We start from the raw sequence: 24,829 nt of genomic DNA on the forward strand, positions 1-24,829 counted from the left end.
GATGGGAAATGAAAATACCACCTTCCACCGCCTTAAAAATACTGCTTGTCACGGAAGCTGTTGCATCACTAGTGGTGACACTGTGATAAGTTTACTGGGAAATTCACCAGCGAGGGATTTACTGAATTTGCCAACCAGCTCCTGCCACCTCCCCCACCGCAGACTAAAGGAAATTTGGGGAAGAGAAAGGATTTTTAAAAAAAAAAAATTGCTGTGAACAGGACTGGCGCTGTGGTGCAGCTGGTTAAGCCTCTGTCCGTGACGCCGGCATCCCATACAGGCTCTGGTTTGAGACTGGACTGCTCTACTTCTGATCCAGCTCCCTGCTAATGCACCTGGGAAAGCAGTGAAAGATGACCCAAATGCTTGGGCCCCTGCACCCACGTGGGAGACCTGGAAGAAGCTCTTGGCTCTGGCCACTGTGGCCATCTGGGGAGTGAACCAGTGGATGGAAGATCTATTTCTCCTCCTCACCAACTTTGCCTATCAAATAATAAATATATATATTAAAAAGGTGCTGCAAACTCCTAAGAGGTCATTGTTTTTAAAATATTTGCTCTTTTCTTTTTTTTTTTTCCTCAATCTTCAGTTTGGCTGTGAAATAATATTTATATGTCACTGGCCTGATTAAATCTTAGTAGAAGAATTTTTTTAAAATAAATTTTTTAAAGATTTATGTATTTGAAAGAGAAAGAGAGAGAGAGATCTACTACACACTGGTTCACTCCATGGATGGCTGCAAAGGTCAGGCTAGGCCAGGAGCCAGGAGCTGCTTCCGGGTCTCCCACATGGGTGGCAGGGGCCGAAGCACTTGGCTCATCTTCTGCTGCTTTCCCAGGCCATTAGCAGGGAGCTGGACTGGAAGTAGAGCAGCCAGGACATGAACCAGCTGGTGGCTTTACCTACTATGCCACAACACTGGCCCAAAACAAATCTGATTTTCATTTATTAGACGGGCAGATGACACAGAGAGAGAGCCTCTATCCGCTGGTTCCCTCCCCAAATGGCCTCATCAGCCAGGGCTGAGCCAGGAGCATCCTGGATAGCAGGGGTCCAAGGACGTGGACCATCTTGTGCTGCTTTCCTGAGCACATCAGAATTCCTGAAGTACAAGGTTTGGGGCAGCGCTGAAGTGCAGCGGGTTAAAGCCCTGACCTAAAGCGCTGGCATCCCACAAGGGCGCTGTTCCAATCCAGCTCTCTGCTATGGCCTGGGATAGCAGCGGATGATGGCCCAAATCCTTGGGCCCCTGCACCCACGTGGGAGACCTGGAAGAGGCTCCTGGCTCCTGGCTTCGGGTCGGCACAGCTCCAGCCGTTGCGGCCATCTGGGGAGTGAACCATTGGATGGAAGACCTCTCCCCGCTTCTCCTCTCTCTGTGTAACTCTGACTTTCAAATAAATAAAATAAATCTTTGAAAAAAAAAAAAAAAGAAGTACAAGGTTTACTTTCTAACTTTAAGCAACTGTCATGTTCATCTATTTTGGTCTATAAATAATCAGTTTTCCAAATAATTTACCAACTACCGAGGAGCGAGTCGCTCCTATCTGGGGCTTCCTCTCCATTGCACCTTGCTTTTGCTCCTGAGTTAACTCCTGTTTAGGTCAGCTGGAGAAAAAGGAGAGAAAATGTGCATGTGTTGTAACAGGAAGCCACCCAGGGAGAGGACCGGCCCTGCCCCTGCGCGCTGTGGCCGCCGTGGTCTGCGCCGGCGCTTCCTCTTCTCTGAAAGCAGCAGCCGCAGATGGCCACGCTGCACGGTGCACAGCATCCCGTAACAGACTTCACGTGGGATGGGGCTCGGACGCCCCACTGAGCCGTAAGGCTTAGGATTCTGTTGTTTCGAAGCTGACCCCTAAGGCCGGGGACCGAGACAGCTAAATATGGCCTTGGGCAGGCTTCCTTCCCGCATCTGCGAAGGCAGGGTAAATATAGCGCACACATGTTAGATAAATGAGAGCTGGTCAAGTGTTTGGAGCTTTCCAAAAACAGACAAACCACAACCGCAGGGGCAGTGCAGCCTTGGGGAGGGCACGGCCCCAGCCGTGAGGGACTCACAGCCCAGATGCCACCTGTCTGCAGCGAGAATTATCAGTCTCCTCCTGCAACTCAGGGGCCAGAGGCAACGGGCAGGGCCCACTTCCACAGGGGATACTCCTGGCCTCGCTTCTGGCACACATGGCACGCTGACGGGCTATCGGCTTATACGCAGGCCTGGCCCTGCTGGGGTTCTGGGTCTGATAGAGGAACAGGCGAGGGCTCTTTTACTGTAACTGCAGGGCCTTCTGGAAATGTGGGGGGTGTTTCTGTCAAATGGACGAGGGGACAGGGGGCCACCCAGCCTGGGTGAGCAACAGCCCTGGGTTCCCCAGGATTGTGACTACAACGCCAGGCGTTCGCCAACATGAAAAACCCCTCTACAGTTACATGTATGAACCCGACTCTGCTGTCTGTATATATGAGCACAAGGTGGCTTTCCTTTTCCTTGGGACTTTTGTGAATTTCCTAGGAAGGTAATCTCGGTCCAGATGGAAGGACAAAGACTGTACTTTGTTTAAAAAAAAAAAATCGCAGGTGTTGCTTTCCACGGTAGAACATTACGGCTCTTAGTACCCCAGCCAAGAGTAAAACCCAACTCCATCAATCAACATGCACTCCACACACAGGCACAGGCACAGGCACCTGGCTACTTCCATACAACTTCAGGGGCTTCATGGTCCTGGGAACTGAGGAATTAAATTCTCCAATATTTTTAGGATGAATCACTTTCATTTCTCCTTCACGGTACAGCTAGGATGCTACACTGATTTAAAATTATATGTCTAGGGACACATCACCTACAGAGTTCACTTGAGGATAAGGAGGAGATGGGTCGGCCATAAGCAAGGAACTAAATCAGGCACTTCACGAACAGGGACAAAAATGACGAGAAATGCCCACTGGGATAGGTGCGGTAAAGGAAAGGAGCCAGGCAGCAGAGGGGACCCCCGGGAGCCCAGCCTCAGGCGGGGCAGTGGGGAGGCCCTCTCTGAGGGGCGGCGCTGAAGCTAAGGCCGACGGGATGGTTAGGAGGTAGCCACAGGCAGCAGAGAGGCCCTCCCAGCTCCTGAAGGGCCTGGAGGCCAGGGCGGCAGGGGGATCGGAGGGACAGTCAGAAGGGGAGACCGGGCTGCTTTGAGGACGGTGACCTGGGGGGCCCCACGGAAGTCTCCATTCTACACGCTGTGCAGCACCCTGGTCCACGCCAACCTCCTCAGCCACGCCAGGAGAGTTGCCCCATTCATTAAGATGATTAAAAACACCTCCCATGTGCCCCAAGCGTCCCACAGACACACAGTAGCACTGCCCGAGGTGAGACAGGCTCCGACAGCGACAGCGGTCCAGGGGAGGGAATCAGTGGCAGCTGTGGGCAGGCGAGGAAGTGGTGATTTCTAGACAGATCTGCAGCCCATCCAGGCTCGGGTACAGGCTGGGTGTGGGGCTAAGGAACAGTCCGGTCCTGGCTAGTGCAGCGGCATGCACAGTACTGGTATCTTTCACAAGGAAGCCTGGAGGTGGAGGAGCGTGCCAGGGAGAGAACTCTAGAGGCCAGTCCGTGACACATCCAACTGGAGCTGTTCCACAGCAGGTGGGCGGCCTCTGCCTCGAGTTCCAGACCCAACTTTCTACTTGTACGTTGCTTGAGCCAGAAGCATCCCAAATGCAACACGTCTAAAGCAAACTCACTTCTCCCTCCACTCCGCAGCTCCTGCTGTGTTCCCCGTCTCAGTAGAAGACCTCACTACTCGATCAGGCTGCACGAGCCGGAAGTCCAGAGGCCCTCACCAGCAGCCCCAGGCCAACCAATACACACCCCGAGCGACCACCACGCTAGTCCTGCTGGGCCTTCTCCTCCTCCTCCTGGGCGGCTCCTACCAGGCTTGCAGGCTTTGGGCCACAAATCACTTCGTCCAGATCGGCATCTCCACACTCCGTGCTCAGGATCACCGCGGCTTCTCCCTCTCTTACCCGGCTGTAAAACTTCTTTTTTTCTTCTCTGGACCCTGCACAGGGCTTCCTGATAGGCAAGGCCCTTTCCCCCGAACCTGCTTGGTAGCAGCTTGTTAAAGTCCTGCTGAATTAACGTGAAGTTGGAAAGGCAGGCGGCTTACGCGGCTGCAGCCCACGCCTCCTCGCCAGCTACAGAGCTGCAGGCTGGATCAGCAACTGGACTCCGCAGGAACAGGCTAATTTCACAGGCTGCTGTCACCCATGACCAGGGCTGCCTGTCTGGGGTGCACCAATGGTCCAGTCCACCTGCCTGGATTACGTGGGCTCTAAACAGGACAGCCTCAGACACAGAGACTCAACATACAGTTCCTGCTACTATTTTTCACCACAGCCCTTTTTTGCATTGTCTTGAGATTTATTTTACTAGGGATGGACAACACTGTTGATTGTTGATAGTCTACCAAGCATCCTTGTCCTACCTCCTCCTTTCCAAAACCCCAAGACTCACCCCTCCTCCACCCAGACACATACCCCAGGACTCTGACCCTATTTTTGATGACAGAGGGAGTCCCTGGCTGGATTCAACCAATTACTGAGCTTTAATCCCCACCTTCCTGCAAAGTCATTGGCTTGTGAACAGGCATCATATGCCTGAGTTGCCCAATCAGAAAGAGGCATTGCCTAGACTGCACAAGGGAGCTGCTGCCCCCTGCACTGCTGCTGCTGCTACTGATGGTCCTTGTCCTCTTCTCTCCTCAGCCCCTCAGTGTCTAGGAATCACCTCTCAGAGGCCCCGGTTCTGCAGCTCATAGAGACCATGGCCCTTTTCCACCTGGGTCAGAGCTTGGTCTCTGGGTACCCCCAGACAGCTCAGCGGACATGGGTTCCAGACCTGGCACCCCCCACCCCCACGAGCAGCCTTCTGGGGCTTCTCCACACATGCACCACACAGGCTGAGTTCTGGGTGCCATGCACGTGCCCACACGTCCTTTGAATGCTCCGGGCAGCCCAGAGAAGACCCCATGTGGCACAGGCACCTGCTCCTGCCTGAAAGGCTGCCTTTCTCCGTGGCCAGAAACAGCCACTGAGCGGCATGGCGGCATTCCACCATGACCAGCAGCCTTGTCCGGGATCCTGACTGCTTGAACCACGCTCCACTGGCCACATACCCTGGGTGCCACCCGCTGAGGATGGGAAGGCTCCTGGGCAGGCGGCAGAATCAGGGGCAGCCTGATGCGGCTCTCCGATACACTCCAGATACACTCGCAGAGAAGTCCACACCCTCGCTGCTGGGATCATGGAAATGTTCCGGAACTAGATGGAGGTGGGGGTGGCACAACAGGACACCTGTACGAATACCACTGGACTGCACACTTCCCCATGGTTACACATACATTATGTGAATTTCACTTCCATCGAAAAGAAACACTGGAGTCCACGAGTGTGTGAAGGTGTGATGTGGCAGGTGCACTCACACACTCATGCAAATGTCTCTAGGTGCCACCCACAGCACCCGGCAGGAAGTCCCTGGGGAGACAGTGACTGGTCCCACCCCGCATTACTCACCACCGCACACTTCCCCAGTGCCAAGCACGGCACATGTCTGCCTGCCTCCGTGCCTGCCTGCTTTGTTACTTCCCTTCCTCCCCTCCCCTCCCCTCCCACTCTGGCCTTTCTGTACTGAATGCGGTGCCCAGAGGAGCTGTCCCAGGCATGGAACACACCTCGCTGCACGGTGGCAGCTTACTTAACTTCACAGTCCTGAGTAGAGTTCCTCATTCTGCTCTCGCATGAACCCCAACTCCCCCCACTGGCCCCTCGCCATTAGCCTGTGTCAAGGAGCAGTGCCCATGTCACTTCTGAGGATACTCGGGCTCCAGGCAGCTCACACCTGTGGCCCCAAGTCACGTGCAGAGCTGGGCAGTGGCGAGCGGGAGCACAGGTTTAACGCAGGTGGTGTGGGGCAGGCCATGCCCCTTCCTGTTCCCTTTACCTGTAAGATGGACGACTAATAGACCCCGTGCTTACACGGCTGGAAGATGTGAGGTGCTGAGGAGAGAGGCACTCGGCACACCTGCCGTCTGGTTTACATAATGCCCGCCCAGAGTGCGCCCCCTTCCCTGGGCTACAGATCTGGGGCAGAGGGAAAAACTGGTGAAAAATGAGAACTGAGGATGAAATCGACTTTTGGAAATTTTGCTGGTTTAAATCAAGTCAAGGGCTGAAGTGGGTATTTTATTAAAATACCTACATAAGACCTCAACCAGGGGCCGGCACCGTGGCATGGCGGGCAATGACACTGCCCATGACGCCGGCATCCCACAAGGGCTCCTGTTTGTGTCCCTGCTGCTCCTCTTCCAATCCAGCCTTCGGCTAATGCACCTGGGAAAGCAGCAGAAAATGGCCCAAGTGCTTAGGTCCCTGCACCCACGTGGGAGATCGTGGGGAAGCTCCTGGCTCCAGGCTTCAGCCTGACTCAGCCCTGGCTGTTGTGGCCATTTGGGGAGTGAACCAACAGGTGGAAGATCTTTCTCTCTCCCTCCCTCCTCAACTCTGACTTTCAAACAAGGAAACAAAAAAGACCTCAAGGATATACCTCAAGTATGTGTAAACACAACCATGGCCCCGAGGAGTGAAGAGTCAGGTGCACCCTCTGGTGTGAGGCCAGGCCATGTTGGAACTACTCTGGAGCAGCTGCCTGGGAGGCAGGGAGTGGGGGCGTGGTTTCCATGTCAGAGGCGTGTACCCTGTGACCCAGCGAGACGCCAGCAGCAAGGAACATCACCAGAAGCAGGAGTGTGACCCTGCATACGTCACTTCAGAGGCTCTGAGCCTAGTTCCTCACCCATCATTGAAATAAAGAAAGAAAGCAAGGGCTGGATGACTTCTTCTGCCTCATAAGGTCATTGTTATGATGAACCGAGTCACCAGGCCCCAAGCAGGACTCCACTGCTCGGCAGGATGAGTGATGGAAGCAGGTGCTAAGGGATGCAGGGAGGGAGCGAGTGCACCCTGAGGGACCAGTGGGCTACGTGGCCAGATCGGCACCACCCAACGCTTGTCCATGCTGTGAGTCTCCCCGCACTGCACCCCCGGCACCCTCTGCAGGGTCCGAAGCCCTCAGCCTACTCAGGCAGGGCAGCCACAGCCCCCTTGGGCTCCCTCCTCAAACTCAGCTCTATGGCTTCCCCGACGACCACCTTCTCTGCCGCCACAATGAACCCAGGCTGCGTCCTGTGCTCCCCATCTACCGCCCACCTCCCCTGTAAGCCTTTCTGTGCCCCTTTCCTTAGCCGGTAGTGCCTTGTCTTATCCAGCACCCCTGTCCGCCCTGGTCCCCCACACCGAGGAGTCTTCCCCTTCCAGCCCTACCCCACGTCACCGACACTTGTGCTGCAGCTCACATCTGCAGAGGGACCACAAGACCACACACAGTCGGCGGGGACCCGGCTCCGGTTTGAGGCTTCCAAGGGTTAAAGCCAAGCCGTAAAGGTTATTACTCATCTCAGTGTGGGCTACACTGAGACGACTGGGGCACCCGAACACAGCCCCATCTGACCAAGGCCAACTGAGACGCACCCAACAAAGCCCAGAGCACATGCGGCACGTCTCAGCCTGTCTGCAAAACACGCTAGCTAAGGAGTCCAGGTGCAGATGGCTCCGGGTGAGCCTGGCCCAGCGGGATCGAGCGACCAGAGTGATCCGGCACTCCCCAGCGTTTACGTCAGCAGGCTCGGGAAGAAAGGGTTCTTCCAGTGTGCGGCCTGGGGACCCAGAGGAAGCCCAGATCCTCCACCCCATCCCACCCCAGGGTCCCCACCCGCTCTGGTCCAAAGCCTGAGGCCAAGCGAGTTTGTTGTGAATTCATTTTCCCAAGTAGCTTGAGGCAGGCACTGAAGAAACACATCCACCATTGTGACTTGGTTCTTCGTGTTTATGTTTCTAATTATACAAAAAGGGGGGGGGGGGACTTCAGTTAAATGCCAGCTGACTAAACACATGCATTTATCTCTGATCTCTCCAAAACCCTCTAACACAGACGGCAAGTTTTAAGGGAGGGCTCAGAGCCACGAGGACGGAACAGGAAGGCAGACAGCACAGAACAGCACTGCAGAAGCCAGAAGGCAGGGCTGGCGCCGTGGCGCAGCAGGTAAAGCCCTGGCCTGCAGCGCCACATTCCACATGGGCTCCAGTTCAAGACCTGGCTGCTCCACTTCCGATCCAGCTCCCTGCCACTGCACCTGGGATAGCAGTGGAAGATGGCCCCTGCCATCCACCGGAGAAACTCAGAAGCAGCTCCTGGCTCCTGGCTGTGGCCTGGCCTAGCCCCGGCCATTGTAGCTATTTGGGGAGTGAACCAGTGGATAGAAGATTTCTGTCTCTCCCACTCTCTATATAACTCTGCCTTTTTAGTAATAAAATAAATCTTAAAAAAAAAGGTAAAAGAACAAGTGGATCGTAGGCCAACTCTTGAGCCAGTGGCCAGAGGAATACATACCTGGTACCTGTCCCCTCCCCCGCCGGGCCTGAGCTGTGGGGCGGGGGTCTGCAGTGACACAGTTTAATCCTCAACCCACTTCCCTATAGGGTAAACTGTCTCCCCAACTCTGGCAAAAGACGGAGTCGTATGTGCTCTCCAGAGAGGACAGAGCAAGACCCACATGTTGTGTACCTAGATGGCACACACTGAAGAAGCATGGCCAAGGTGCACGCCATACACGCATGGCCAGGGCACACACCACACACTGGGACTCCCACCTGCCTCCCAGGATGTTGGCAGCTCTGCACGGGCCCCTCAGTCAGGAAGGTGGGGAATTCTCCCTGGGGAACATGACCAGTCCAAGAGGAGAGATGAGCACCTCCAGGATTCACAGATGCCCAGGAAAAGGTGCAGTGGGGGTGGGGTGGCACCTTTGGCACTATCTGTCCTACGTGGAGGAGGGGCCCCACCTGGTGGGAAAGGGCCAGGGACACAGCAGAACATCCTACAGTATGAACGTCAACGGGGCCACACTGAGAAACCCTGACCCCTGGGGAGGCCGAGGGTCCCCCGCGGGCTCCGGCTTCTCTCACACCTGGCTGCAACTCTCGTGGCCAGGAGGGGCTACCTGAAGAACAGAGATGGAGACGAGAGAAGAGTCGCAGGGGACCGAAGATGCTCCGTGCAAAACAAACCAGACGAAACCCAGACGCGGTTAAAACCAAACACCCAGGGAACAGGCAAGGCTCCCGCACGCTATTAAAACCTGAATCACGCGGAAGAGAGGGGGTGGAAGATACAACCGGGAAGGCGCCCCAGAGCACAGGGAAAGGGAAGAAAGGCATAGAGAGACAGGAAACGGGCGTGTTCCAGGAGCCCCGGACCCAGAAACTGCAAGTTCCAGGCTGACAGAACATGGGGGTGACAGGAAGTGAAGAAATCAAAGGAACAAACAGAGACAACGCCTCAGAACCCAAAGACGTGGACTTTCAGACGGCAAAGCCTCCACGGCCAACCACGCCCCACCCCAAAGCCCATGAGGGTACAGCGGCGGACCCCCAAAGTATCCAGGGAAGAAAAACGGGCTCCTGATGGTGGAACAAGGATGAGATGGGCACGGGACTTCTCCGTTTCATCAACAGAAGCCAGGACAATGTCTGAAGAAAAAAATATATAATTTCCGATCTATTTTCTAACTTTCAATCAGGTATAAGGAAATAACATTTTTATTTATTTATTTATGTATTTTTAAAGATTTATTTATTTATTTGAAAGTCAGAGTTACACAGAGAGAGGAGAGGCAGAGAGAGAGAGAGAGGTCTTCCATCTGCTGGTTCACTCCCCAGTTGGAGCTACACCGATCCAAAGCCAGGAGCCAGGAGCTTCCTCCTGGTCACCCACATGGGTACAGGGGCCCAAGGACTTGGGTCATCTTCTACTGCTTTGCCAGGCCATAGCAGAGAGCTGGATTGGAAATGGAGCAGCCGGGACTAGAACCGGTGCCCATATGGGATGCCGGCGTTTCAGGCCAGGGCGTTAACCTGCTGCACCACAGGGTTGGTCCCGGAAATCACATTTTTAAACATAATCAGCGTCAAACATTTTGCCTACAATTAATCTTTTCTCAGGAAGCCCACTCCCACCAAGGTGAGGAAATAAATCAAGAAGACAGGAGAGCCTGGAGACAGGAATCTACCAGAAGAGACAGCGGCAAAGAGAAGCCCGATGACAGGGAACCCCAGGGTCGCGGCTGGGCAGCGGGGGAGGCACCAGCCCAGCCTGGAGCTGGCTGGCAGGCTCGGCAGGGCTGGCCCCAGGAAGAAGGAACTGACAGAACACTGGGTACGCCTGGTGGCCTGGAGGGGCGAGTTGAGGGCGAAACAGTCAGACATGCAGTGAAGACTGAGCCAGGAAAGAAACGAGATCATCCTAACTCCAGAGAAACAGGAAGTCATGCAAGAAGGGCAGAGCAGACACACCACACGGCTCAGCGGTGACGACACGGCCACATAGGCGTGAACGCGGATCCCTGCTCAGGCTGAAACTACCGCGCAGCTCGGGGCGAAGAGAGCTGAGGTCACGGCGGGAGGTGCACGGTGTCCCCGGGCAGAGGGACCTACCCTCCTGCAGGGGAAGTGCGAGGACCTCTCCTTTCTTCCCATAGGACCTCATAGGGCTGCTGTCTCTTTAAGCCGTCTGCACATACATCTTTTAAAAAATAAAATGAGGGTTTGGTTTTTTTTTTTTTTAAACTGGGGGAGAACAAAACAAAGTGGAAAGAAGAAATGTCTAAAATGATTCTGCTGACCACCTCAGGCACCACTGTAACACCGGCTTCCTTTGTCCTGGTTGCTCCTCTGTGTATCAGATGTGTGCTCGTCCTGCAAGGCTGCAGTTGCGCCGAAGTATACAGCTTTACTCTTGCTTTTTTTCCACACTGAATGCAACCTTAGCCTCCTCACGTTCCTTTAAATATTTATTGAAAGCACAGATATTAAAGGCTGCTATTATTCTAATACACACCATCCTATGACTTAATAAGTCCCCTTTATACCGCATACCAGTGTGTTTACAATTCCTCACTGCCATAAATGACACTGGGAACAATACCATGTTCTGTAAATCTGTGCGCTCTGATTGTCTACTTGGCATAAATTCACAGAAATGGATCGTTGCAGACCCGAGGGTCTCTGCCCAGCCAGCCTCCAAACTCAGAGAGTCGGCCATCGCTCCCAGCAACACAGCAGGCAGCATTCCCGCTCCTGTCTTCCGGGTTTCAATTTCTTCCATCTGGTCCAATTTGATCAATTGAAAAAAAAAAACCACTTTATTTGCATATTTTTCCATAGCATGTTTTCATTGGATGCTGCTTTTCTTCTTTTGTGAACTATTGGTTTATGTCTTTTGTCCCTTATTCCCCTTGGGCCACGTAGATTAACCCTTTGGCAACCTCATTTATACTTGGATCTCTTACGAGTAAACGTGGTTCCAATAAAATTCTGTTTAACCTGGGTGGCCCCACGGGAGCCCCGTCTGTCTGAGAGGTCCTGGCCAGGTGGTCAGGTAGTCTAGCAGCTTTCTGACTGCTCATGCGTCCCACTCGCCACTTGACAGAGGCGTGGACAGAACAAGAGCATGGGAGGGGGCAGAGGGAAGATTAGCCCCCAGCCCTCCCCGAGCAGGGCCCGAGGCAGCACGAGAAATGAGCTTCACTTTCGTCTTGGGAGCCCCCAGAAACCCTTCCAGAGAGCGGAGGGGGAAATGGCCATGCCAGAAATAGAAAGGACAGAGAAGTACTCGGGCATAAAAAGGAATGGAACGTGGACACGTGCTACATCATGGAAGAACCTCGGGAACACAATACGGGAAAGCAGCCAGACACAACAGGGCACAGTGTGCATGACTCCATCTCTGTGCAATGCCCACGGGAGGCAAATCCACAGATACGGAGATTAGTGGAGGTGGAGGGAGAAAAAGGGAGAGACTGCTAATGGGCAGGGGGTTTCTCTGGGGAGCAGGTGATGAACATATGCTGTGACTTCCATCTTGACTTTTAGAAAAGGAAATTTGCCTATCAAGTGTTTAGTCCTCCAAGTAATCACTTTCTCGCTAACATAGGCTTGCCTAGACGCTGAGGCCTATCTGGGCAGCAGGAGGCACGGGGTCTCCCTCCCGATCAAGGAGAAGCACAGCCTGCTGGCCATTCCACCACATCCCTGACTCCCTGTTTGTCACAGAGGGCCACAGGCCACCCTGGATGCATAGGCGTCACACATGAACCATACACAGAGGACTCCCACAGGCCTGGGCTCACTGGAGACAGCACCTGCCCACAGCCAACAGTCTATCCAGATCTGCAGCCTCTCCCACTGCGTGTAAAAGAGCGATGCGTTAAAATACGCTTGTGGGGCAGGCGCTGTGGCATAGTAGGTTAATCCTCTGCCTGCAGAGCCAGCATCCTATATGGGCACTGGTTCGAGTCCCAGCTGTTCCTCTTCTGATACAGCTCCCTGCTATGGCCTGAGAAAGCAGTAGAAGATGGCCTGGATGCTTGAGCCCCTGCACCCACATGGGAGACCCAGAAACTCCTGGCTCCTGGGCTTCAGATCAGTGCAACTCCGGCTGTTGTGGCCGTTCGCAGAGTGAACCAGCGGATGGAAGACCTTTCTCTCTGTCCTTCTGTCTGTAACTCTCTCAAATAAATAAATAAAATCTTTAAAATAAATAAATAAAATCTTTAAAAAAATAACCTCATGGACCGGATCTGAATGCCCCTTGGTAACTTCTACTCAAGTCATACAAGCTGAGAGAACGCCAGTGCAGAGGGGATACAGTCACAGGGTCATCTCGCCAACAGCCCCCTCTAAATCCAACACACCTCATGCCAAGTGCTGTGTGCCATGGGCAGTCTCCCATTGGGACCCCGCGATCGGAGTAGGGAGTAAAGATTTACGCACAGCCGGGAGCCAATTAGCTCAGGGAAAATCCAGAGACTCAAGCTGCAGGGGGCTGCAGGCACAGTGGAGGTGGCCCCAGCCCTGGGCCACCTTCTCCCTTTCAGTGGCCGAGCGGAAAACCTGCAGCTGCCACCTGAGAAGCGGGGACCTGGCTCCCTCTTCTGTGCCCTCCTTACCTTCAGTCCCTTCCCTGGCCCTGCAGGGCAGGCAGCAAGTGCAAGCCCCGGGCCAGTTGGTGGGGGGAGGCGGCCATCGGTCAGCCAGCTGCAGCGCGAGGATGGAAAGTGGACTGGACGTCGGAATTCTTTGAGGCTCTCCTCTCTGTGCAGCAGCCCTGAGCCAGGGCACGCTTGAGCCTGCTCACTTACAGGGATAACCCCAACCACTACCCCATCTGAAAGAGGATGCTTTTTCTAGACTGGAACAAGTTTGCACAAAAGAAAGAAAGAAAAAATGCAAAGGGGTGGGTGGATTGGATGACTGGAGGGAGAGGGAGACAAGCACATCGGAAGCCCAGGTCAGCCAGGGAAGCAGGGTGCGGAGGGTGGGGAGCTCTGAGAACCACAGCCCCTGCTCTTCCCCCAGCCACTCTTCCCAGCCCACCTGGGGAGCTTCAGTACCAAGAGGAGGCTTTGGAACTAACTTAGCACACACCAACCCGCCATCTGCTCAGGGGCAGTGACAGCCAGGCCTCCTGACTGGCTGCTTAAGGTGCAGGAGAGAAGATGGCTTGGTGGTAGGCTACATCAAGGAATACCCATGGAGCCTACTGTATGCATAGCCCTAGGCCAGACACAGAATGCAGATGGAGCCAAGCATGCTTCATGTAATTCTGAGAGTGCCGAGGCCCACGTCTACCAGGCGGGCTGGGGAAGAAGCCCCCTTGACTAATTCAGTTCACACCAGCGAATACAGAGTCCCAACCACGTGCAAAGAATCAGGAATGGGGGTGTATGGGAGTGGTGTTTCACAGGATCAGGAAGAGGGGGTTCCATGTTGAGCGCTGGGTTCAGGGTATAGGGTAGGAGTGCACGGGGCAGGCTGCCACCTAAGTGCACATCACTGACCCGGCGGCTCTGACATCTCAGTCTGGAAGCCATAATCGCGTGGAAGTGCCAGAGTTTTCGACTGCGGAGATCTGGGGTGAAACCTGAGCCGGGATTCCGACCAGGTTCCCGGGAGACAGATGTTGGCTGGAGGACCTCACTCTGAGCGCCGGGGCAGTGGTGCAAACCCTTGATGGATGAGCATCCGGTAGACCTCGGCATCCAGCCCAAGCCCCTTTTCTCCCTGGAACCCACCTGGAGGGCACCTTACTGAACTGAGCTCTCATTAGCAGTCCATCTCCCCAGGGCCCCCCAGCTGCCCTCCCTCCGCCCACTCCTGACCCAATCCTTTCACTGCGCCTCTGTGAGCTCCTGGGGACAGGGCCTGTACCTGACCCCCCTGTAACCTCTGTCCCTGGCACAGGCTCCAGCCCAGATTGGATGTCGGGAATGTTTGCTGACCGGCTGCATGCATGTTCTCATCTAGGCTCGAGAGTCAACGTGGGAAACAGCCCATCCAGGAGGATCTGGGAGCCACGTGGGCGGGGGACAGAGGGATGGCCCGTGAAGGCAGACAAGCGGCAGCAGGGGGCAGTGACAGTTTTGGGGTTTATTCAGGAAATATTCGGGTGAAGGAGGGATGCACATTTTTTAAGAGGAGGCTTTCCCCTAAACATGAAAACTCTTAGAGGGAGGAAAGAGGCCTGCATGGCTCCTTGGGATAGAAGAGGCACCTGCCACTTGCAGGCAAAAGCTACCCTGCCCGGCAGACCCATTAACAATAAGCTGATGTCAGGTCAAGGCTGCAGAGGGAGCCACAGGGACAGGGAGGGGACACCAAGGGTTCCCTTACAGTTCAACACAGGACATCCCCCCGCTGCCCCTGCCGGGCTAGAGCTTCTTCCACCACTCATTAGCAACATGGCTGCAGATGCCACCTTGGCAGAAGGCATGGTGGTTTACGGACAACTTGACAAAGCACCTTAACTTCAGAAGAAAGCAAAGTTCTCATAGAAGTCCCTTTGCCAACAGCCCCATCCATTCAGGTAGCCTCTAAGGAAGCCATTCTCTGAACTCGTCCATTGAGGAACACAACATATTCCTGCTACAGCGGAATACATGCCACAGAAAGGAGGCGTCTCCCGTGGGCCGGACGACCAGAACAACTTAACATGAGGAGCCCAGGCCTCAGCGTCAGAGGGCTGCGTGGCCAGGAGAAAGTCCTGTTAGCTCCCTGCGCCTGCAAAACGAGGCAAACACCTCTTCCCTGCACCTACGGAGCAGGTGTGGGGCCTCCAGCAGGTACCAGACGCAACACGCAATGCACTCAGCAAAACCACCACTCAGCACTGAGTGTGCTGTCCGTAAGCCCCAATGTCTACCTAGGCCAGGCAAGGGCAGGCGAGTCCAGGCATCTGCAGATGCATCTGAGAGGCAGCTGGCTCATGGCTCCCATCAGTTGTTCGAAAAGCAGCAGTGACAATAATACAGCCCTTCCCCCACCTTCTTTTCCTTCTACTAAAATCAATCTCTCTCTAATTACTAAGTTGTCAATCACTGGGTGAAAAACTCCATAAATCAGTTATCAAGCCTGCTCCCTAGACTGACACCATGGCAGGCACTGGAGCCCCAGAAAGATGCATGGGGGATGCCCCCAAGCCTGCCCTTCCTGCCCCATGACCTGCCCCAAACCTCCACTTCACGGCGCACAGAGAAGCTGAGACAGATGGTGCAGACAAGCACAGGGCAGGCAGGGCGCACAGGGTGAGTGACAGAAGTGAGACTGCTCCAGCTGGAAGGGACAGTCCATGCCCTGCACACTGAGCAAATTTCTGGGCTGGGAGCTGGAACAACCCAACACGGAGGTACGACTGTAAGTCCCATTTTACAGATAAGGAAACTGAGGTTTGGGGAGGCCAAGCCTCCAGCTAGGAAGTGGAGAGCTGCAGTTGGACCTAGGCAGCCCCAAACAGGGACTCACGCTGGCCACTAGTGTGCCACTGCCACCTGCTTCTTCCTGCATGCCTGGACCTTCCTCCAAGTTCCTCCCTGCCACCACGTCCGATATGGGACCACACAGCCCTGGATTTCACAGGATGAGCACTCCCAGTAGTACAGTGGCCCCCTATCCCCATCCCACCCCATCCCCCCACACCCCCTACAATCCCAGCCACCAGAATGGGTGAAAACACCAAGCGGGAACTGAATCAACAACAACCGAACCAAACTGGCCTGCAGCCCCCAAGCAGGCCTGGGCCTCATTGCCACTGAGGGGCCCCAGCCATGGGGTCACTACACGAACAATCTCTAATTCTGACAGTCGCCTTCACAAGGTTGAGACCACTTCCTTCTCACACAGAGGGCAAACAGGCCCATGCTCTCACAGCTACAAGAGGCAGAGCTGGGATTCAAAGTCCACCTGGAGAACCCCAAACCCACATGCTCCACTGCCAACCTGCCTTCTCCCATGGAGATCAGGAGCAAGAGGTCCCCAGAAACATACTAAGGCCTGTGTCTGAGACACGGCGCACCTGGCACACTCATGCCTCCCACCACCCAAGAGTGGAAATCCCACCAAACCTCCACTGCAGTGGAGAAGCCAATCAATCAAGGGGCCTAGGAGGGGAAGGGCCGGGCTGGGGCACAGCCAGGGGCCAACCAGAGCTGCTGGGCACTGCCTCCTGCTGCAGTCCCTGCCCAGGGGACCCACATCCCAAACCCAGGAGGGGGCGCCAGGGCCTTGGGGAGCAGCAGAGGCCACCCACCTTCCCAGGCACAGGAAGAGACCAGCACTCCCATGGATGCCATGTGGGCTACGGATATAAATATTTCTAAAAGGTTAGCAAAATGCACCTAAGACCACAGGTCTGCAGTAGGTTTCTAAGGGAAACCGGGCTGCTCTGCGCCCACATCCTACCTGTTGCAGCCCCTGTTCCTGGGGCCCCTGGGCACTCCTTAATCCCTCTGCCAAAGGTCTCCTGCAGGTCCTCTCCCAACGAGGGAAACCCTGCTTCCTGAGCACTTCTCTGTCTGGTCCCCAGAAGTCCACGCCCTCCCGACTTCCTCTTCCCCTGCCCATCATGCCAGGCCTCCGGTGCGGCGTGCAGGAACAGGCTCCCTTCTGTAGGGGAAGCACCGCCTGGGCACCCAGAGGGCCCGCAGCTGCTGGGCCGCGTCAAGTGTGAAACAAATCTCCCTCATCATGGCTGCAGAAGCCAGCCCAGGGACACTGGAGTAAAGGGTATTTATAGCTCTCGTGCACGCATCCCTGAACTTGTGCGTTTGAGTGGACAGAAATAGCAACGGCGTGCCCAAAAGATGCACATGGAACTTCCACACACCGAGGCGGCGGCCCAGTGTGCAGCTCCAGGGATCCCTAACTCAACCCAGCACACGTGCTCCTGGGGGCGGGCACTCTGGGGCTGAAGATAAACTGGGCTTCGGTCCTCCCCTCTCCAGGGCAGCAAGTTCTGCCTTCCTGCCAACGATTAAGAGGTCGGCCTGGAGCCCACAGCTTGCCAGGCAGCTCCCTGCTGGCCTGTCTGGACAGAGAGGGAGAGCTCTTCCCACTTCCCCTCGCTCCCCACAGCACGGAGGCAGGAGGGGAAGCCTCGCCTCCCCAGGCCCTCCCTGAGCAGACACTGGGGCTGCTGCAGAGCCCACGCTGAAAGAAGAAGCAGTGCAGAGGCCCAGGCAGGAAGCCAGCGCTCCCCGCAAGGCCCCCGGCCAGGAGCAAAGTGCCACTCTGAAATGCACGGCAGACCAACTGTCACGTCACCCGCTGACCTTGGACCACCCGGGGGCTAGGCCAAGAGACGGGGAGGGCTTCCCTGGGATCGGCAACACACTGAGCATGCTGGGGATCCTGGAGGATGTCCCCAGCACAGCAAAGCTCAGGGCCTGAGCCCCACACTCTGCACCCTCCCCACACCCCTGCTAACGGCAGCAGAGGTCAAGTGCACCGCAGCCTGCTCTGGAAGGCAAAAGGTCACCGACTGTAATCATCCCTTGGCCGAACACGTAAATTAGGCCTGTGGCTTTGACCTTGACGAGGGTCTACCATGAGGCCAAGAGGCCCCAGCCAGAGGGAGCCGCTGTTGCTGTTGTGGAAACACTGGGAGTCCACTTGAACGTCTTAGAAAGAAAGGAAGCGCTTTCCAGTGCGGCCAGCCTCCCCTAGTCGCTTTCCTCCCAGAAAGTAGAACCACAGGGAAACTTACACATGGACGCATTTCTCACGTTCAACCCGGAACTCTTGGCGATTTTTCTTACTTCATGGGAGGTGTAGGCTAGGAAAGCTGGCCCCACTTGTGCTGGAAAGGCTCTAGGGGCTGGCATTGCAGAATTCCTATTCCTTCCAGGCATAGTGCACTGTCCTCTTCCACCTGTGACCCCGCCCCCACAGTGCACCAGGATAATCTACTGCAATATTTCGTATGCCTGGAGAATGGGGGGGGAGGGGGGCGCAGCTGTTTTCACACATGTGAAAGCATTTAAGCCAGCCTCCAAGCTTGCAGTGGAGACTGGGCTAGCTCCATAGATCTGGGATAGATCACACAGAAAGTAAGGAACAGCTAGAATCCCAGGTCTGGAGCCTGCGACCGGAACCCACACTTGCTTGGTTCTAACCCCACGGCTACCCATCAGGTTTAAAATTTTCCACACATTATGAAGAATGAAGAAAAAAATTATATGTGAATTTCAGAATTATTGTACAAGATAAACATCTCTATTTTATTTGCCTCTTATTATCTTCATTTTATATGAAAGGCAGAGAAGACAGAGAGTGATCTTCCACCTGCTGCTGATTCACTCCCCAAATGCCCACAACAGTCGGAGCTGGGCCAGGCCAAAGTCAAAAGCCTGGAACTCAATCCAGGTCTCCCATGTGAGTGGCAGGGACCCAAGTACTTGAGCCATCACCTGCTGCCTCCCAGGGTGCATGTGAGCAGGAAGTTGGAATCAGAAGTGGAGCTGAGATTCAAACCCAGCTACTCTGAAATCCAACTGTCCCAAGAAGCTTTAACTGCTGTGCCAAATATTTACCCCTAAACTTTTCTTTAAACCTCATTTTCCATGAACTTTTTGAAGTACCTGTGTACACATTTGTATATATATGTGATGTGCATTTATTTAACATTATTGTTACTGATTCATAGCGGCATGCAGTCCTAATGACCAAGTACAACATAGGAATCTCCTACCTGACACACCTAACAGACACTTCTACCTATGCTGCCATTAGGGAGGCAGATCCCTATCTTCAGCTTACTCTTTTGCATTCCCCAGGAGCTCAGCACAGTACTAGGTACTTACATATGGTATTAGGTCGACACTTGCCAGGTGGTCTCATCATTACTAAGTTTGCTCATCATGAACAAACCCTCAACTGCTGAAAGGTGAATTAAATTACTAACTCTGATCAAAAGCAAAAAAAGTGCAAGTGCTGGGAGAAATGCCAAGGGGACCTAACACACACCTTGGCCACAAGAGCAGGTGTCCCACCAGTGGGTAGAAGCAGTCCATTCGAGCCTTACTAAGAGGCTGAGCCTAGCCGGTAGACATCTCACAGTCCTTCCATGATTATGCTCAGGTTTTGAGTGGGCTCAACTTCATGACTCTTGAGATTCGACTTTTCTGCTGTGGAAAGTTGGCATATGACCCTGACTCAAAAGACAGCCGTGATGATGCCAGGTGCCGTGTCCATGGGCACACGAACCATCTGACGAGCCGTGGAGACAGCTGACCATGAACGCCTATAAGCATAACGCATAACCACAGCAAACCGGAGCAGATTTAGACCCGCCCCCACGCTCAGCAGCTGTGTGACAGCAGGCAAGCAGCGTAGCTTCTCTGAGAAAGTTCTGTCATCTACAAAAATGGGATCCCACGTATCTCGCAGAGTGGTTTACAGAGTAACGCAGGTAGCACTTGCACGTGGCTGCCCCATGCCTGATACCCAGAAGGGACTCCAGGAAATACTAGTTGGGTTTGCAGGCAGGATGACCCACATAACACACCCTGTGGAATAGGTCCCACAGGCCAAAGACGACCATGGTGATAAGCACAGGGGCTGCAGCAGAGCAGGTGGTGAGAAGAGTTAAAATTACAGACAAAACTTCCTTCTGGTCAACTTCTAATGTGGACCGCGTGGTTATCAGCTATACCACTTAGAAGCTGGTTTCCTGCCTCTTGGCTTCCACATCTTCTGATGAAGGTAGAAGTAACAACTATTATAAGGCAGGCAACCAAAGCGGGAGGCCCTGGGGGGCGCACAACCTGGGCCCTCTCAGGGAAAGGCGCCAAGAGCTCAGGTCTCCAGCTTGCCAGCTGAGACCCCAGACGGCACCGCAAGGCACCCCTCCGGCCAACAAGCTGTTTCTCAGAACCCAACCCAGACTGTCACTTAGTACCACAGTGCTGAGTGCCACATCCAGGCAAGCTAAGACACTGCACTCCCTTTCCTGGGTGCCTGGTGTGTGCCACGCTACGCCCCCAGCACACTGCACACTGCACAAGGGTTCTGTCTTTCCTTTTCTTCATCAGATAGCAGGACTACAGGATCTGCGTAAGCCCTTCAGCTGCACACATGGCCTCCAGGAAGCCAGTCTGCATGAGCGTGCAAACTTCTGTCTGACTCCTCGGTCTGATCCCAGCGCCGATTCTGCAAAACTTCATCATCAACACCAATACGTGTGTGGCCAGGGAAGAGGGTGGAGCTGGGACTGGACAGGCAGGGACAAGGCTGGCCCCCTCTGCAGAGTCGCCAGAGGCTGAAGGGAGACGCGTACCATTTTCTTCCTCCTCAGTCGTCTCTCCCAGAGAAACCCGGCAAAGTCACCTGGGTGGGCTGAGCGGGGAGGGGGGCTCTTCCTCCAAGATTCACACTGAACGCCTCTCCGCCCACCCCAGGGAGTGGCCAGGCGGCTGCTGTCTCTCTGCTTGTCTCCCTGTGGTCCTCTGCTAACACAAATGACGTGTTCAGCCACTGGAGTCCCAGGGTGCAGTGATGTTGTAATAAACATAACCAGGACCAAATGCCTTCCCATCATCTTCGATGATGCCATTTCTCACCAATCAGGCTCCTCGGGCAGGCCGACCACTCACCAATGAGGGACCAGGCAGAGGCTGCGAGGGGCAGACCTGGTCAGCTGCAACTAAAAATAAGGGCGCTTCGGGATTGGCCGCTGCCACTTTGCAACAGGAGTTGGGACCCAACACCGGGCGCCACACAAGACCCACACGGGCGAAAACTTTCGCAGCCCGGGGGCTCCCACACGGGTGGGCTGGGCTGGGCGCGCTTTTGTGTCCGTTTTCCTAATTTGCTGACTGGACGAAAGAATTGAAGCCCGGTGCCGAGGGAGCCCCTCGCAGACACACCCTCCCGCCCAGAGCTTCAGTCTCCAGGGCCTTTTCGCAGGCGCGCGGGATCGGGGCACGGGAGGGCTGCCGGCCCGAGGCCCAGGCCACTCACCTGTCCGGCCGTGTCATAGAGTCCCAGGAGGTACTGCTTGCCCCCGACGGTGACGCTGACTGCAAGGACAGAGTGGGGGTGGGGAGAGAGGCTCAAAATGACCTGGACTCTGGCGGCTAGTCTGTTCCCCGCCGGGACCCTCCCCTGCCCGCCGGCCAGGGGCACGTGGGCGCTGCCCCGGGAGACGTCACCCCTCTCCCCTTGCACCCGGCTCCCCGTGAAGTGGCCCCCAAGCTGCCCACACCCCTCCTCCAGAGTCCCGTGGCCACGTCTCCCCCAGAGCCCGGGGCCAGAGGGAGGCGGCGGTGGGAAGGTCAAGGAGGTCGGCCCAGGGCGCCGAGCGGGGTGGGGGGCGCGGGCCGAAGGGCGCGGGGCGGCTGGAGGCAGGGCCAAGGGGTGCAGGGCCACCGGGGCCGCGCGCGGCGGGGGAGGGGCGGGAGCGGCTCGGGGGAGCCCAGGGGGGCTCGGCCAAAGTTGCTCCAAAGTTCCGGCGGGAGCGGCCCTTACTCAGCAGTTCCCGGCTCACCTGCGTAGTGGTCGAAGACGGTGGGCACGTACTCCTCCGGGAAGGCGTCGTTGGCATAGCTCATGAGCAGGCACGTCTTGCCCACCGCCCCGTCGCCCACCACCACGCACTTGAGCATCAGCGCGCCGGGCCCGTGAGCCATGCTGCTGCCGGCCGGCCTCCGGGCATGGTCCCCCCGGAGACCCCGCCTCGGCCCCGGGCTCAGCCGCCGCCCGCCGGGGGGGTCCGCCGCCGTCGCCGCCGCTCGGCGCAGCTGGGTCGCCCCCCCGGCCCCATGCAGCGGCTCCCCTCGCGGGAGGGGAGGGGGCGGCGGGCCCGGGGCGCTGCTGCCGCCGCCGCTGCTGCGCTCCCCGCGCGGATCCCCGCCCCGGCCCGGGTCGCCGCGCCCGCCTGCTGCCCCCGCCGCTCGGCGCCCGCGCCCGCGCCCGCTGCCCGGCCCGGCCTCCCCGGGAGGATCCGCTGGATCATAAGACTGTCCGGGCCCGGGGGAGACGGCAACTTTGGGGAGGGCGGCGGAGGGGAGGGGCCAGCGGCTCTCCCCGCCCGGCTCGGCCCGAGGAGGGCGGGCCCAGGCGCCTCCTGCGAGTGCGCCGGCCGGCTCCGCGCCCGCGCCCCGCCGCCGCCGCCGCCGCCGCTGCCGCCGCCGCGCGGCCCTGCCGGCTCCCGGGAGCCTAACTCCGGCGCGGCCGGCGGAGGGCGCGGAGGAGGGGCCGGGGGAGCGCTCGGCAGGGGCCCAGGGCTCCTCGCGCAAGTGCCCGCAGCGCTCAGAAGCGTCCAAAGGCCCCGTTGCTGGGAGAAGACGCGGAGGCCTCTTGGGGAACCACGACGACTTCAACGATGACGCAATTAAGTCATGCAGAATTATCCATCTGTATTTAAACTGCACCCGGAAGGCAGCAGCCATCCTATTGGCTTCTAAATGCGCAACGAAACTAGCAATCAGGAAGACCGAGGGGCTTAGAAAAATTAACGGAGCGCGGGGGTGGGGTCCCTGAACTGGGAAGGAAGGACCCTGACTCTCTCGCTTGCCACCCCCACCGCCACCCCACACCTTGCGCACCGCAAGCGTGAATCCTTTGCTAAGGAGCTGGCGGGAAGGGGAATGTAGCAGTCGAACCCCTGACGCGCCCCCAACCAGCCAGGAGAGGGAGGCCCGCTGGCTCTGGCCCCAGTACCTGTGCTCCCCCTGGAGGCGCCATTCTCCGTCCCGAGCGGCCCTTCAAGGAACGGACTGGGTTGTGGTCCCGGAGAAGCGCCCCGCCCTGCGCTCCAGGACCCGGCCTGCCGTCGGGGCGGCGGCTTCTGCCCCTCTGTCTGGCCCACACCGCACTGCGGGTCAGGCCTGCCCTCCACGCGGCCGCCGCGCGCGCACCTCCATCTTGCTGACCTGGGAGAAACGTTGCCTTTCGTCGGTTGTGCGCGGAAAACGCTAGGGTGAGAGGCAGCCTGGAGGTATGTGGGGCCGGCGAATGAACCGACGCCCGCCCGGAGCGGCCAAGTGGGCATCCGAAGGCTTCCGGCCACTCAGCAGCCCACGTCCTGCGGTGCACGACTTTGGGAAATCCCACTGTTAGGCCCCCAGCCCTTGCTTCCCAGGCCTCAGCAGCTCAGACTGCCTCTCTCCCAGGAAGACTTCCAGGATCTCTGGTAGTTCCCTGTCGATTGACACGGACACGGAGCATCGGACCAGACCAGCCCGTTGCATTTGCGTGTGAGCGTTTGCACTGCGGCTTTAGATGGGACAGTGAGTCTGGAAGGTACTCTGTATATTCTGAACGACCCATCGAGGGAGGCAGGAGTCGGGTCAGGGTCAAGGCCTTCTCCACTCTTCCTAGAGGGGAAGAGAAGGGGACCTGCCCCTTTATTTTGGGCCTTGACTCCTGTTCTGAAAGGTGGGGTGGGTCATGAGAGGTTAGGGCCTGGGGCAGGGCACTCCGTCCTGGAGGGCTGCATTTGGCCGCGGCTCCGCCCGGCTTAGCAGCGTTGCCCGGGATGTGGCTCTTCCTTTCTCAGGGCCTCAGACTGCTCAGCTGTAAATGTTTGCTCGTTGGGCAGGGCCTCCCAGTTCTGGAAGTTCCAGGAGCCGCTCTGGGAATATCAGCTCAGGCCGTGTGCAGGATGAATCATGCAGGGTGACTTCACTGGTGACAGCAACCTCGTTCCTCTGGACCACAGAAATGCCACACAGCCAGACTGCCAGCCCCTCCCCCCGGTGTGGGGGTGACAACCCAGTATGACTGTGGGATGGGGAGAGGAGGCGACCTGGGGTGCCCCCACCCGGGCCCATGAACACTGGAAGCATCCCAACAGCAGCCTCACTTTCCCATGGGCAAAGAAATGAACACCTCAAATGGGAAAAGGCAGTTCTCAGAAGTCGGGAGTGCAAGGGCAGGAAGCAGCTTCCTTTCTAAGTATCTCCGAGGCTTTCTGCTTGCTTTTTTTCCTTTTGTTGTAACCGCAGATGCCGAAGCAGACCCAGGCCTGTGCCAGAACGGGGAACTTGCTACTTAGCCTTCTTCTCTTTTTCCCTCTACCGCCTCCTTCCTCCTCATTGTTCCCTTTCAGTATTTCATTTAACAAGCATCGATTGAAAGCCGCTATCTGCCCGGCTTCATTCCTGGGCAGGGGCAAAGAGCTGGCAGGCCAGGGTCCCCGGAGCCGGGGAAGGAGGACAGGAACCGATGTGTGAGCGGCCGATCACCATCCAGGGTGTTCAGCATTGTGCTGGAGAACCCTGCCCAGGCTTCTGGAATGCAGTGGCGCCGTTCCTCCGCAGCTCTGGGCGTGCTGAGGAGGGCGCTGCGGGAGCCGTGGCCTGGGCCTGCACCTTAGGAAGCTACCAGGAGTAAGACAGGA

The 24,829-nt window shown here is 56.5% G+C and overlaps 1 protein-coding gene across 4 annotated transcripts in view; it reads right to left on the minus strand.

Moving 5' to 3' along the window:
• Positions 1 to 22,876, minus strand: part of RHOQ (ras homolog family member Q) — a 36,202-nt gene extending 13,326 nt beyond the window's left edge. Inside the window, exons 1-3 of one of the 4 annotated variants that reach the window (XM_070069177.2) lie at positions 21,974 to 22,876; positions 21,448 to 21,506; positions 10,701 to 11,260 (exon numbers count right to left, since the gene is read on the minus strand). In XM_070069177.2, the coding sequence (XP_069925278.2) occupies positions 10,886 to 11,260; positions 21,448 to 21,506; positions 21,974 to 22,115 (576 nt within the window). In that variant the 5' untranslated portion in view covers positions 22,116 to 22,876 and the 3' untranslated portion in view covers positions 10,701 to 10,885. Of the gene's footprint in view, positions 1 to 10,700; positions 11,261 to 18,680; positions 21,131 to 21,447; positions 21,507 to 21,973 lie in introns of those variants that run through there. The other 3 variants (XM_089327701.1, XM_089327700.1, XM_051842945.3) reach the window with 3 other exon arrangements.
• Positions 22,877 to 24,829: the final 1,953 nt, after the last annotated feature.

Source organism: Oryctolagus cuniculus, chromosome 2 (assembly GCF_051225735.1).
Source record: "Oryctolagus cuniculus isolate XC-2025 breed Fujian yellow rabbit chromosome 2, ASM5122573v1, whole genome shotgun sequence".
Classification (NCBI taxonomy): Eukaryota; Metazoa; Chordata; class Mammalia; order Lagomorpha; family Leporidae; genus Oryctolagus; species Oryctolagus cuniculus.